The sequence below is a fragment of the Pongo pygmaeus genome, chromosome 10 (genome assembly GCF_028885625.2).
Source record: "Pongo pygmaeus isolate AG05252 chromosome 10, NHGRI_mPonPyg2-v2.0_pri, whole genome shotgun sequence".
Lineage (NCBI taxonomy): Eukaryota > Metazoa > Chordata > Mammalia > Primates > Hominidae > Pongo > Pongo pygmaeus.
The window spans coordinates 62013544-62028989 of record NC_072383.2 but is presented as its reverse complement, the minus strand read 5'-3'; the positions used below and the strand labels follow the sequence as shown (position 1 = coordinate 62028989).

Here is a 15446-nt window from a genome sequence, read left to right as displayed (position 1 = left end):
CTTAACATATTGAGTTAGTTCCTTAGCATCTTCCAGACACTGGGGAGTTTTAAAAGAAATGTATATGAATTTATAAGGATTTCTGCCTCTTAAGTTTAACCCTGAATTTGAAATAAAGCAGCCATTTTCTCCCTGACCACAGGATTTTTTTTTTTTTGGTAAATATTATGACTTTCTCTTATTCCTTCCTCATGGTTAATTTTCTCTCTTAATTACTGTTGATTATTTTCCTCCACATTTTTTTCTCTCTCTCTCCCTCTATCTCTCTCCCTCCCTCTTTCCTTCTTTTCCTCTCTCACTTCCTTCCTTCTCTCCCTCCCATCCTCTCTTACCTTTTTCTTCTCCGTTGCCCAGGCTGGAGTGCAGCAGCACAATCTCTGCTCACTGCAACCTCCGCCTCCTGGTTCAAGCAATTCTCGTGCCTCAGCCTCCTGAGTAGCTGGGATTACAGGCGTGCACCACCATGCCCGGCTAATTTTTGTATGTTTAGTAGAGACCGGGTTTCACCATGTTGGCCAGGCTGGTCTCAAACTCTTGACCTCAGGTGATCTGCCCACCTAGACCTCCCAAGTGCTGGGATTACAGGCATGAGCCACTGTGCCCAGCCCCATCCTCTCTTACCTTAGTTTCTGATTTCTTTCTGATAGATTCTGCTTTAGCCACCTTTCTTCCCATGCCTCTGAGATCCAGGACATACACCAGTAGTCTCTGACCCAGTTTTGGGAAACAGCATTTGAAAGTATTCATTTTGATTGTTTTTATAACCAGTTACTTTTTTTCAGGCAGCGAGGAAGGAATACATAGAGGGGGAAAGGTCAGTGTTGATACTAATAGGGTGACCACAATTAGTCCTAGCCACTTCATGAACACACAAGGCCTTTGGCCAACTGCGGCCAAGCATTGCTGTATGTATTTGGCAAGTTATTTGGCAGGAAAAGTTACTCACAACTAAAGTCTTTGCAAGTGTATTTTTACTATGTGATTTATTATTATTATGTAAAAGATCACTTTTAGTGTATTTGCACTAATTATTGTATAAAAGCATTAAATTAGCCTCTGATTTTTTTCAAGTAAAAATGTAAGAAAACTAGATTTTTTTTTTCTCCTAAGTGAGAAACAAAAAACATGTCATGTGACTCCCCACGAAAGCCCTGTAGGTTGAGTTTAATTTAGCAATTCCCTCTCTACTTTTCTACCAGGTTCCTGTTACCAATGCAATTATTTCGTGGCCTTTTGCCTGAATTATTCTAAGCTGCTTCTCCAGAGGAAATGAGTCAGAAGAAATAGGCTTGATGTGCATTTCTGCCTTTGGAGACTTCTCTTGATATGGTGTAAATCTGTAAGGTTTCATTAATAACTGCATATTTTTTCAATCTGCTTTTGATAACAAGGTCTGTTTCTAGGGTACTTCAAATTTAAAACCGTAGGGTATGTGTAAAATATCACCACTAGAAAATGGAGAGACGCAAATGGGTTCCCCCTTCTGTAGTCCCTCCCTAATGTCAGAATCTGGGGTTAGGGTTCTAAGTGATAGTATCACTCAGGAGAGGGTCACAAGAGGCAACGACATGGGAGTGCATTCTGAAAGACGACTGCTTAGACGTGCGGTGAGAATGGCCGGAAAACGGAGGATGGCGCTTGACATTGATCTAGGAAAGGAAGATAGTCATTGGGACTTTTGCTAAGTTTGTCCGTAGAGAGTGAATTCTGCTTTTGCTGGTCCTAAAAACTGCAGAGTAATTCTACAATCCAGTTAAATTTGTAAATCTAATGCGTGATTTGATCTGAGATTTATAATGACTCAGCTGGTTGATCCAGCTTAGGTCTAGACTCATTTCACTTTTGTTGTGACAAGATACGACAATGTAGGACACACCCTTTACCCCCCCAGGGTCATCCTGGTGTCAGTCATTTCAGGCTAGGCCAGTGTCAGAGCAGTCCCTGAAGCAGAAGTGGATGGAAAGATGTGAATGATTTCTAATATTCAACATTCATTAATTTAACATCGACTATGCTAAGGGTAGTGATATAGCAGTTAACTAAGACCAACATGGTGTCGGTTTGGTTGATGCTTGAAATAAGGTGATCTGGCCCCAGCCACCCGGGTGGCCAGGAGCTGAAAGGGCTGTAACCAGTAGGCAGTGAATAGTCTTCAAACTTGTTAACTTGCATACCTCCCTACAAATTTTGGAAAAACCACGAGACTCTGATTGATTTTTTAAAAGAATATCTAAAATCATTATGTTTAAATAGCCTCAAAAGAAGCATTTTATTATGTATTGTAAATATTGGCATTTTAAAATGTTATTCAGGCTTTTAAATGTATCCAGTGAAATCTTGGTACAATAGAGATTTGATAGCTACCATTTTCCATCTTTAAAAATACTTTAACACACTTTGTAACAGTTGGAAATATTGTTTGATTCCTTTTGCTCCCTGAACTCCATTCTTCTTCTTCGAAAGAATTTTATCCTAAAATGAATTTATTTTTTGCTTAAAAGTCTTATTGGTTACCTTATTAAATATTACTCAGTATATTATAGATATGTGTTCTTCGTGTTACCATAGGCTCTAAGAGTTTAATGACCAAATGACATTTTAATAAATATTAAACTTAAAAAATTACATTTGGCTGGGCGCAGTGGCTCACGCCTGTAATCCCAGCACTTTGAGAGGCCGAGGTGGTGGATCACTTGAGGTCAGGAGTTCAAGACCAGCCTGGCCAACATGGTAAAACCGGTCTCTACTAAAAATACAAAAAATTAGCCGGACATGGTGGTGGGCACCTGTAATCCCAGCTACTCGAGAGGCGAAGGAAGGAGAATCGCTTGAACCTGGGAGGCAGAGGTTGCAGTGAGATGAGATCACACTACTGCACTCCAGCCTGGGTGACAGAGCAAGACTCTGTCTCAAAAGAAAAAAAAAGTTATATTTAATTTGAAATACATTGAAATTTGAATACATTGAAATTTGAACAGGTATAATATTACAGTGATTTGGTTAAAGAAATTGTCTAAATGTTCTTTTGTTTGTTGGACAGATATTTTTACACCCTATGATAATACCCCATGTTAAAAACTGGGAAGGGTTTGCAATTTTACCGTATTTGCTAGCTAACAACTTGCCCTGACATAGTTTCACAGATGTGGACAGAAGACACAAGACAGTTATTCTAGCAATAGCAGGGGCTGGATAACATCATTTTTGCATTTTTTATTTCTTAAGCTTCAGTTCTCTCAGAGCCAGTGTGGATGGGCCCAGATGGATGCCTGCTTACATGCATGTGAGAATTCTGATCTTTGGAAACCCAATTTTTTTTTTTTTTTTTTTTTTTTTTTCTGAGACGGAGTCTCACTCTGTCGCCCAGGCTGTAGTGCAGTAGTGCAGTGGCGTGATCTTGGCTCACTGCAAGCTCCGCCTCCCGTGTTCACGCCATTCTCCTGCCTCAGCCTCATGAGTAGCTGGGACTACAGGTGCCTGCCACCATGCCCGGCTAATTTTTTTGTATTTTTAGTAGAGACGGGGTTTCACCGTGTTAGCCAGGATGGTCTTGATATCCTGACCTCGTGATCTGCCCGCCTCGGCCTCCCAAAGTGCTAGAATTAACAGGCTTGAGCCACCGTGCCCGTCCCCTAATCTTTTATAATGGTTTGTAAGCATGCCTTCCCTTTGCTCCAGAGGGAGACATTCCTATTCCAGCCAGTGTGTTGGTTTCCTAGAGCTCCCATAACAAAATACCAAAAATTGGATGGTTTAAAACAACAGAAATGTATTGTCTTTCAGTTCTGCAGGCTAGAAGTCTGACATGGTGATGGCAGAGCCATCTTCCCACTGAAACCTGTAGAGATAGTGCAGAACTAAGGGCAGTTGATGCCTTACTCTCAAGACCTGCAGAACATGAAAAAACCCATGGAAAATGGTCTCCTAATACACTATGGTAAACGTATGGGTGAGAGGTAAGATGATTTTTTGGTAAGAGAAAGGCAGTTATTAAAGGAGAAGGTAGAAAAAGCTTAGTTTACTAAAAGCACTTTCACAGGTTCTTAGGAGAGAGTTCATATGGAAATTGAGGAATCTGAAATTGATTTCCTAAAAATTGATTTTCTCAAAATGATCTCTATTCTCATATCTTTTGAATAATATTTCCATATCTCAGTAGGATCCCAGTTTGAAGGGACATGAGGTACATCTGAACTGCTGTTCTCTGGGAATCACCACATATAGTACAGCTTTGAGATATTGATGCCATAATGCCCCCTTCTATTTTCCTGAACTTTCCAAGAAGTCTTTGCTAAAAGTTGTGGATGGGCTGAGCAATGTGATGATCAAAGAATTAAAAGAGGGGTTTCTGCCTTCTTTTAGGGGAGGGCAGCAGTAGCAGGAGGAAGGTTGAATCCACGAATTGCCAAAGGTGGTATGCCACAGAGCCCCTGTCAGCCTGTGTACAGGGAATGTGGTCAGGAGGCAGATGAGTGGCGGAGGCAGCAGACAGCTGGATTGGGGTCCTGATTTCCAGAAATAGTAAGGAGAGGAATTTGTCAAGAGCCTGGAATTCCTGTAATTAAGCAGAATGGGGAGTTGACATTTTCCTAATGGATATTAACAAATAAATGTGACCTCATTTTACGCTCCCATTGGCCAAGGTCTGGACATTACAGTTAAAGTTTTTGACCAAATTATATATGGCTAAGTTGATGTGGAATCATTCGTTCCATAGTAAACCATTTATACAGACAAAGTGACTTATTTACATATTTTTTCCTACTATGTTTTTTAATAACAAGGCCAGTTTTTGTGAAATGTAACTATCTAGTCTAGCAAGTACAGTTGTCCTTGGAGAGCTTGAGAAAGTTCTTCTTATAGTATTTATTAAATGTCATTTTTAGTTTGAAAACAAGCACAGATCTCCAGGAGCAATAATGTTTTATGTTATTAAAGTTGAGCCCCTATAGTCTTGCTTGATTTTAAAAGGATGGATGAATGACATTAAGGAGAGGAAGATAGGTTTTTTGTCTCTGTCCTCAGGGAATTAACTTCCAAGGAAGGGGGACCACCAGCACCTGAAGAGATATCTAGCTTTAAAAAAAAAATCGTATAGATTTGTCAAACTTTACAGGTGGGAATTGTAACAATATTGAAAAAATGTCAACTACTTAACAGCTGGTAAGAAAATTCTTAGGGAAAGTATTAAATGTTTAGAGAAAATACGTTGAGGAGATACTTGGAGTAGGATTGGCTTTATTACCTGCAAGGCTTTCATTTTTCCTTCCCTGGAGAAAGAATAGGGTTCAGGGGGCAGAGATTGCTGGGTGTGATAGAGAGAGGGGAGCCAAGAGGCTCAACTCAGCCTAGTAGAATTAAATAGACCCTTAGATGCACTACTGCAAAGCTGGGGGAGAATGCATAGGGGGACGTCTCTCAGGGTGTCAGTTATGAGGTTACAATGTAAACCTCTCCTCTGTCCTCTTTGAAACCTTCAATAACTCCTTGAGTGAATGTTTTTGTTTTTTTTTTTGAGGGGTCCTGACTGCAAAGGAGGGAGAAGGGACAATTGACATCTAAGGGCACGATATTCTTTCTTCCTCCTTCTGTTCCTTAAGTTATAGGAGGAAGGGATTAGCAACCTCACCTTTCATTAATCAACAAAAAAGTCTTTAATTGTATTACCTGCCTTGGGCTTGCTGATGCATAAGTTGGTGGTTGTGACTTATGTTTATCACCCATATGTATTGATTTTATAGGAAGGTGATATTGGACGGAAAGGCCAAACACGATCAGTCTTCTAAATTTTAATGTGAACGTGAGTGAAAGATAAGGTGCTTTGCTGGATTAAAAAGCAAAAAGGAAAAGAAGGGAAAAGCATATGAAGGAGGAGAATTAAGTGCAACCCTCTTTTCCTTTTAGCTCTTAGTTTGTGCCAGTATGAAGAGGTGGAAGGTACATGTGGGGTTAGACGGTTCATAAAGAGGAAAGGAAGAGAAGTAATAAAAACAAAAAACCAGGGAAGGAGGAAGTGAACACAAGAAGAGTGAAGAGAGGCCAGGCATGGCTCATGCCTGTAATCCCAGCACTTTGGAAGGCTGAGGCTGGCAGATCACTTCAGCCCAGGAGTTTGAGACCAGTCTGGACAACACGGTGAGACCCCATCTCTACAAAAAATACAAGAAAAAAAAATTTTGCTGGGTGCGGTGGCATGTGCCTGTAAGTTCCAGCTAGTCAGGAGGCTCAGGTGGGAGGATCACCTAAGCCTGGGAGATGGAGGCTGCAATGAGCCAAGATCATGCCACTCCAGCCTGAGTGACAGAGTGAGTACTGTCACACACACACACGAAAGAATAGTGAAAAGAGTTACTATGGCATTCGGAAATAAAGAGTCTTTTCTGTTCTGGTCAGTGCCATGGGCTTATGAACTAGGTGTACAAGACCCTTTCATTGTAGTTCAATAAGAGCAACAAAGTCCTCACTTGGGGAACCTGGTCCCTGCTTCCTGCCTTCATGGGGTATGTGAGAAGCCATTCAATTCTAACTCTCAGCTATTCAGCCAGAATCCTTGGCACTATGTTTATTAAGCTTACCACGAAAACCACTTTCTACACACAGCCTAGCAAAGAGAATTACTTTTAATGAAACAACAACAACAATAACAATTTTCAATGCTATTATATCCCTATTCCATTCTGTGGGCACAAACCTCTGCTCATTCATAATCACTTCATATACAACACATTAAAAGCATCTTTTGTCTTAATTATGTGGGGCTAACAAACATGTAGGGAGCATTCACTATAAACTCTGTTAGTCAATGCTGAAGCTTCCTAGTAACATTGTTGACATTTGGTCTTGCCTTACTTTGTTTTTGGAGCTGGTAGGTTTCTGTTAAAAAAAAAAAATTTTTTTTTTTGACCTCTTGGGGCCTGAACTGTCTAGAGAGGCTCTGGATCAAAAAAGCAGCCTAATTGCAAAATCTTTCCTTTGGCAGTGAAAAGGTTGGGAATGAGAGTCAATGACGACCAGCCAGTAGATGGCAACACTAAAGCAAAACACAGCTTCTTGGCTGTGGCTTCGTTTCCATCCTAGGACAACCCGTGCAGCTCAGCTTCTTTGGACAGTGGGAAGTTGAGCAGTATGAGGTTTATAAAAATGACCATTTTTACTGTTTAAGGTTGGGGCATTAATGACTACTCTTGTAGAGACAGGTATTCAGGCAAGAATTGGTTCAAGAGATGAGTCAGAAACTTCTGTCATTTCCAGTGAGTTTTAACCAAGACATTCCAAATGCCTTCCTCATCTGGTGACTGTGCAGTGATCTTCTCCTGACTCAGAACCATCTACACATGACTGTAACTGCTGCTGCTGCTTTGTTCCTGAGGCATTTTCTGTTTGTTCTGAGACTCATGCTGCCTCCCCAAATTTTCAGACAAGAGGGCTTACCTTGCTTGGAGTGTTTAGAAGGATGAATGGAGAGTATTAACATTTTTGTGAGGGAAAAGGGAGTTTCATGCTCCTTGAGCTTGTAATGAAAGTACATACCACTCCCCAAATGTCCAGGAACACAAATAAAATTTGCTTTAATAATTTGGGAGGTTCATGGGACTCCCCATGAGTCCATGGGCCCCCAAGATAAAAATCCCTGTTTGGGAAAAGCTCTTGATGAAGTCCAAATAGGCTATTCAGGAGATACAGTAAGTCTTAAAGGTCAGTACTGTCCCAGGCAGATAAATAACTGCTGGATGTTTTCACCCGGATATCCTGTAGGCAACTCAGCACTTTCCTTCCCCAGACTTGCTCCACTTGGCATCCTTAATTCTTTCTTAGTATGACTCTTATCCCAGTCGCCTTCTCTTCAGACTTTGGAGTCATGTTTGATTCTTCTGTTTTAGTCACTGCTGAATTTTTACAGCACTCTCATATTCGTTCCATTTTCATAGTCAGTTCTTTCTTCACTTTGGGCTATTAGTCAAGCCTGGATTAGAAATCTCATCTCCTGCTTGGTCTCTCACCTTCTGTTTCTTTCTATTCCAGGCTTTCCTTCTTACCTTTGCTAGGGAATTATTTGAAAACCCCGAGCTGGTTGTGTCTCTTTGGCTCTGCCTCTTGCTCCCTCTTTTTAAAAAGTCCTGATTAAGTAGCTCCCCAGAGTCTGCTGGAAGAAGTCCAGTTCTGACAATCAGGTTCAGACTTTTCTTTTTTCTCTTCCGCTGTTCCCTTGCTTTACTTCAGTTTTACGCAAAATGGAATACTTGGCCAGCCTTGTATTTTCTTGCCTTTGCTCCGAGTTTTCTTTGTCTGGAATCCTTCTAGACTAGGGGTTCTTCATATTTTTGGCATGATAAAAGATGAGATTTCATCGGCAGCCTGCAAAGCATACACTTTCTCACAATGTTTTTAATGTATAAAATGATACGCGAAATTACAAAGAAACCAATTATACTGAAATACAGTTACAAAAATATTTAAAAATCTGCTATGTTGTGTGCATTCTTCTTTATTAATACATTTAATAACATGATATGGCATTGGTCCTAATAATTATCGTGGCAATTTATGGCCTACATCTGTAATGGAAGGAAATGCTAAATTTCAGTTAGACATTAGGGAAAATAAAGATGTATTTTTTTCCTATCCAAGTTCACAGACCCCAGGCTAAGGATCTTAAATCTAGATTATTGATTCTCCAATAAAGTATGAATCAGAATTACTGGGATGCTAAACAAAGCATGCTAAGCCTCATTTCTGATTCAGCAGGTCAAGGGTAAGTCCCTGGCTTTTGTATTTCTAAGTGTTGCTGATGCTGCAGGCCCAGGGATTGCAGTTTGAAAACCTCCGATCTGCCAGGCGCAGTGGCGCACACCTGTAATCCCAGCACTTTGGGAGGCTGAGGTGGGCAGAACTCCTGAGGTCAGGAGTTCGAGACCAGCCTGCCCAACATGGTGAAACCACTAAAATACAACTACTAAAAATACAAAAAATTAGCCGGGCGTGGTGGCAGGTGCCTGTAATCGCAGCTGCTCGGGAGGCTGAAGCAGGAGAATCACTTGAACCCTGGAGGCAGAGGTTGCAGTGAGCCGAGATCACGCCATTGCACTCCAGCCTGGGCGAAAAGAGCAAGACTCTGTCTCCAAAAAAAAAAAAAAAAAAAAAAAGAAAACCTCTGATCTAGGATAGATCATCACCTCTTGCCATCTTTATCTGCCAAAACCCTATGCCTCCTAAAAGACCCAGGGAAAGGCCACCTTTTGTATTAAATTTTCCCCTATATCCCCTATTGGAAGAAATTTCTTCTCCTTCAAGGACCCTGTCCCAATTGTTCATCCCACTCTCACGGCATTTAACTTTCTGCCTTGTTCGCTGGAGTAAGATGTGTCTATTCTCGACTTGGGCTTGAGCCTTCTAAACTATTTGTACTACTGGAAATGCCATGATGTTTCAGACCTCCATGAAGGAATAAATGTCTTCTCTCACTCATTAGACTGTGAGCTTTTCTCGGGTATGAAACGTCGTAATTTGTGGGAGAGAAGAGGGACTAAGGAAGGGAAGAAGGAAAATTTCAATAGAGAACTCCTCATTAGGGAAATTTATCTAGAAGCACAGAAATTAGTCATGAAAGAGAACACCTCATTTATTCACATAATACCCTTCCTGGGTGCTACGGGCTGAAATGTCCTTTATCCAGATTAAAAAACAACAAAGTAGGTTACACAGTGGACCTTCCAGCAAGTTTTCAAAAGATTTCCATTGGCCCATGGTCATCGCACGGTATATGGCCTCATCCAGGTCCCTGGTAAGAATGTTTTATGGGTCAGAGTCCTGGGAGTGCATATGGATTTTCTGCAAAGGCTTTGATGCAGTACTCTGGAGTTATTTTTAAAGACAGGATAAGCCCACTGGGGCCTTTTGTATGGCACAGCTTATCTGTACCTGATCAGACCTCCTAACTAGTGAATATCAATCGTTTGGAGTCAACCTGGGAGGAGACAGAGAACTAAGTAAGCATTGAGCTGCAGGATTATGATTTCATCCCTGTACTGTTTCATTCACTTGATTTTTTCTTCCTTCTCCCCCTTCCCTTTTTTTTTCTTCTCTTCCTCTCTCCCTTTCTTCCCCTTTCTGTCCCTTTCCCCTCCTTTCCTTTTTTTAATCCAATGACTAGTTTAGCAATTATGTTGAAGGTTGGTCTATAGGGGCCTGTAGGTTTCCTTCCAGACAGAAAATTCTGAGACTCTATAAACAGATCCACAGTAAGGTGTTCTCCCTTGCCAGGTAGCAATTTTATCTGTGGTATTGTTGCTTCCCATACTTTAAATCTTGTTTATTTGACAGAGACTATGCCTTTGTGAAGTGGAAGCATGCGCTGAGATTTCCATTCAGGTCTTCTGTCTCTATCTTGCTGTACTTGTATGAATTGTGTGATCTGGTTACTCTGTCAAGTTTAGATCGTGAATATAGAGGCAAAAATAGCAATTTTTAACAGTGATGATAAACATTTGGATGTAGTGCTTTTCATTTCTAAATGGCTTTGAAGAGACCAAATCTGTTAGTATTAGTCATTCTGCCTGTGGGATTCCTTATCTTGGGTCAGAGGGTTTCCCTTGGACTCTGTTCTAGCTGTGTAGAAAGACTCATTTTGGTAGCTATTGAATTTTTCCCCCTATGAGGCATATTCTAAACTTTTAATCATTTCTCATGGGTTACATATGTTCTCTTGTTGCTAGCTGTGCATGTTTCTATTCTCATACATGCATTTAAAATGAATTTATCCTGGTACTGTGGCTAGATAAGAATTCTTTACTGAATTCTTTCCTAGGAGGGAGAAATGGAATTTTCTCTGGAGGTTCAGAACAGATCTTCAAATAAAACTCTGATCTTCATAGTGGTACCCATGGGGTAATTCAGCTGATATGTTGAATGCCTTTTTCCCTAAGGCGGTGGGCTAACAATGGTAGCTACCGTTTCTCCTGGGCTAGTCTAGATGCAAACGTTCAGGTGAAGGTTGTCCCATGCACATACCTTTCTCTCCCTTGTCACTTTCTGGGTATTCTAGATGGATTTGCATATAGTTCTGTGTGTATGAGTAAGCTGTAAGGAACAGGTACTGGGTCTTTTGTCTTTTTACACTTAGTGTTGGTATGTAAGTGGTGCTCAAAAATTGTTGCGCTGAAATCCTCTTTATTCTAATCTCAAACCAAACCGTATCCCCTTTATTATTATCTCCAACCACAAACAAAAACATTGTTTTCCATGTATAGATTCAAACTAAAATCATATTAAATTGATTAGGGAGCACATTCTGACTTGTACATGGCTTCATGATCTAAGGATTTATTTTTAATAAACACCGCCGCTTGCGTGTGGAGCCCGGCCCCTTCCCCAGGCTCGTCGCATGCGTTCTTCCCTGGCTCTGTTTGGGTCCCAGGAGCAGCCCGTGCTGTTCCCTGTGTCTTGCATGCTTTTCTTCACCCTCTGTCTTATGTCACCCTTTATCCCTGCATCCCTCAGGCCTCATCTCAGTCATCACTTCCTTGGGCACCCCAGCCCTGTTTCTGCCCAGCCGGGCTCAGTCTCCTTTAGCGAAGGGCTCTTCAGTTCCTTTCCTTCAGAGCCCTGATCACCGTTGTAAGTGGTTGACCACTTGCTTCTGAGCAACTCCCTTCCTTTCTGTTCTATAAACTTCCTGAGGCCAAGGGCTAAGCCCATTTCTGCTGACCTTTGCATTTCCAGCCTTTGCACAGTGGCTGGGGCATAACAAACACCAGTGGCCGTGCCAAGGAATGCTCAGGGTTGGAATACCTCATAATTTCTATCATTCCACACAAAATAGTTCTATTCTTGGATATGAACTATTGCCATTTTCCCACTCTCATGTAAAACGTGAACATTAACTCCACGAGGGCAGGGCTTGTCTGTCACTATGTATCTTGAGCATTTAGATGAGTGCTACCTAGCAGGTGCTCTGAAATATTTGTTGAATTGATAAAGGTGTCTTGAGAAATCTTGGTTTTCATTGATCTGTGATATTCAGTTGTATGTGCTCTGCAAACCCAGTTTCAAGGCAGGTGCCTTCCCTCCTTTCTCTAACTCCCCGCCTTCTAACTAGACTGCACTTTCAAGTCCATTGCTTTAGCAACTCTGGCACTGCCTACTGGTAGGTTCTCAACACATATTTTATGAAAGTCCAGAGCTGGAATTTTTCAAGGAAGTTTCTCAACCCTACACACCTAACAAACGTGTGCTCCAACTAGAGAGGGGGTGGGCTAGGGGTGGAATAGGTTTCCCAAGGTATCTCTGCTTCCAACAGTATGCTATGAGTGATTCATGAATATATATGCAGTTGGCTTTGAGCAAGTACCCAGCAAGATTATCAGCTGTAAAATATGTTTTTATTTAGAAAGCTTAACAGCGAGCAGGTACAGTGGTACATGCTTGTAGCCCCAGCTACTCAGGAGGCTGAGGTGGGAGGATTGCTTGAGCTCAGGAGTTCAAGAACAGCCTGGGCAGCATAGGGAGGTCCCATCTATAAAATAATAATAATCACCACCATCATCATCAATCATCATCATCATCTCAACAGCTTTTTAAAAGGATAGCGTTTTTTAAAAGCCATTTTTAAATTGTAAATACTAGTTTACATGTGCATATAAACGAGCACTTCCATATGCATGTATCCCTTCCCCCCGTTACTTATTTATTTTTGAGATGGAGTCTTGCTCTGTCCCCCAGGCTGGAGTGCAATGGCACAATCTCAGCTCACTGCAACCTCTGCCTCCTGGGTTCAAGTGATTCTCCTGCCTCAGGCTCCCAAGTAGCTGGGATTACAGGCACCCACCACTATGTCTGGCTAATTTTTGTATTTTTAGTAGAGACAGGGTTTCACCATGTTGGCCAGGCTGGTCTCAAACCCCTGACCTCAGATGATCCTCCTGCCTCAGCCTCCCAAGGTGTTGGGACTATGGGCATGAGTAACTGCACCTGGCCCCCCTCTGTTATTTTACCGGATTGTCACTTCCCACTGTCAAAGTTTCCTTGCAGTTCAGCTTGTCAGTGGCCTCATCAAACAAAGAAGGCAGCTTGTTGTCACCAGCAACCGACATCTGGTTTTAGATGTGGCTAGCGTGCCTAGTTGCTGTAACAGAGGGGATGTCATAATTAAACTGCAAGGCATGGTGAAGGGTATGGCTGTCATACATTACCACACTTCTGGGATAGAAAACAAGGTCTTGAACTTAGCAGGGACATGCAGGAATACAGTTATTATACACTTCTTGAAATTGTCTCATTCCAAAAAACATTTGGTTTTAGGGAAACACATTGGATAATTAAGACACATTGAAAAGCTAGAAATAGGTCAAAGTGATTGCAAAACAGTCTTTCAGCATTGTGGTGGGGCACCTAATGGCTTTCGTTGGTCACCCAATCAGAGAGCTTGTCTTTAGACTAATGCTATTCAGCTGGTTACCATGGCAATGATGGAGTACTAGTTGTCATGGCAATGAAATGGAAATTTGGGGGACCAATTTCTTTAGAAGAGGTGGATTCATTAAGCCCTTTCTTTCTTTCTTTCCTTAAAACTTGACCATGTCATACAATACTTTTAAAGGGTGTCCATTTTCATACTCTATACATTTTAGGATTTATAAAATCTTTTCTTATTCTTGGATCTCATGTCTTAAGTCTTTTCACCTCTGTGATTTGAGTAGACACCCCCACCCCTACACAGTCTTTTGTGGTTCATATTAAAGAATGACACTGCAAAAGCTACATTTCTTTTTATCCCCCCAAAAGTGTTTCTGCCAAGCTCCATTGGATTCCTCCAAAGTTATTTTGGTATGAAATAGAATAGGTCAGAATAATTATATTGGACTAAATGATAAATGAGACTTCTACCAATGCATTGCAATCACCTGTTCCTCACTGAGGTGTTTATCAGAATTGTACTTTAAGGCGGATCCTTTTGAGAAGCACCAGAAGCCTGGCTCTTTTTCCCTCCCTGGGCTGATGGGGGTTTTATTCCTCTTTGCTTAGAGTCCACTCTATGGGATCATCAATGGGAAATAGATCTTGTTCACATGTTATGCAGACTTGAGTGACCTTTTTCTTGACTTCTCCCAAGGAATTAATTTAGCTGCTTATTTTGAGATTCTAGAAAAGAATAAGTGGTTATATATATACATACATATACATATATGTACATATACATATATACATATATGTACACGTGCATATATACGTGTATATGTACAGATATACGTGTATATGTACATATATGTATACGTGTATATGTACATATATACGTATATACATATGCATATACATATATACATACATATCCATGTATATATGTATATGTATGTATACATATATGTATACATATGTGTCTGTATACATATATGTATACATATGTGTCTGTATACATATATGTATACATATGTGTCTGTATACATATATGTATACATATGTGTCTGTATACATATATGTATACATATGTGTCTGTATACATATATGTATACATGTGTGTCTACATATGTGTCTGTACACATATATGTATACATATGTGTCTGTACACATATATGTATACATATGTGTCTGTACACATATATGTATACATATGTGTCTGTACACATATATGTATACATATGTGTGTACACATATGTATACATATGTGTGTGTGTACACATATGTATACATATGTGTGTCTGTACACATATGTATACATATGTGTGTCTGTATACAGACACATATACGTATATGTATACATACATACGTATATGTGTGTATATATGTGTGTGTATATATACACACACACACATACCTATATATATATATTTGTTGTTGTTGTTTGTTTTGAGATGGAGTTTTGCTCTTGTCACCCAGGCTGGAGTGCAGTGACGCCATCTCGGCTCACTGCAACCTCCGCCTCTCAGGTTCAAGCGATTCTCCTGCCTCAGCCTCCAAAGTAGCTGGGATTACAGGCGCCCATAACCATGCCCAGCTAATTTTTATATTTTTAGTAGAGACGGAGTTTCACCATATGGGTCATGCTGGTGTTGAACTCCTGACCTCAGGTGATCCACCTGCCTTGGCCTCCCAAAGTGCTGGGATTACAGGTGTGAGCCACTGTACCCAGCCATAAGTGGTAATATTATTGGGTTGGCTAAATCTGGGGATTGTTAGAGATTTTAGAGAAAATATATTGGATCAAATCTGAATTCATGGACCTCTAAATTTTTCTGAGATTATTTTTGTTGTATTAACATGAACTCTGGAAAAGACCTTTTGGTATATTTTTATACTGCGAGTTTGCTGCTATAGAATTTTTAGAGGATATTTGTGACAGTAATTCTCACGTTCTATAATGAAGGAAAATTCCTTGGGGATTTAGAAGGAACCTCTAAGAGCCTTTCCTATAATCTGTAACCCCTCATTATTATAGATACACTACTTTACATGAG

At 40.7% G+C, this 15446-nt stretch overlaps 1 protein-coding gene across 1 annotated transcript in view; it reads left to right on the top strand.

The window, feature by feature from the left end:
* Nucleotides 1-1394, top strand: part of KICS2 (KICSTOR subunit 2) — a 29039-nt gene extending 27645 nt beyond the window's left edge. The window contains exon 4 of the mRNA XM_054442274.2: nucleotides 1200-1394. Coding sequence (XP_054298249.1) covers nucleotides 1200-1273 — 74 coding nt within the window. The 3' untranslated portion in view covers nucleotides 1274-1394. The remainder of the gene's footprint in view (nucleotides 1-1199) is intronic.
* Nucleotides 1395-15446: the final 14052 nt, after the last annotated feature.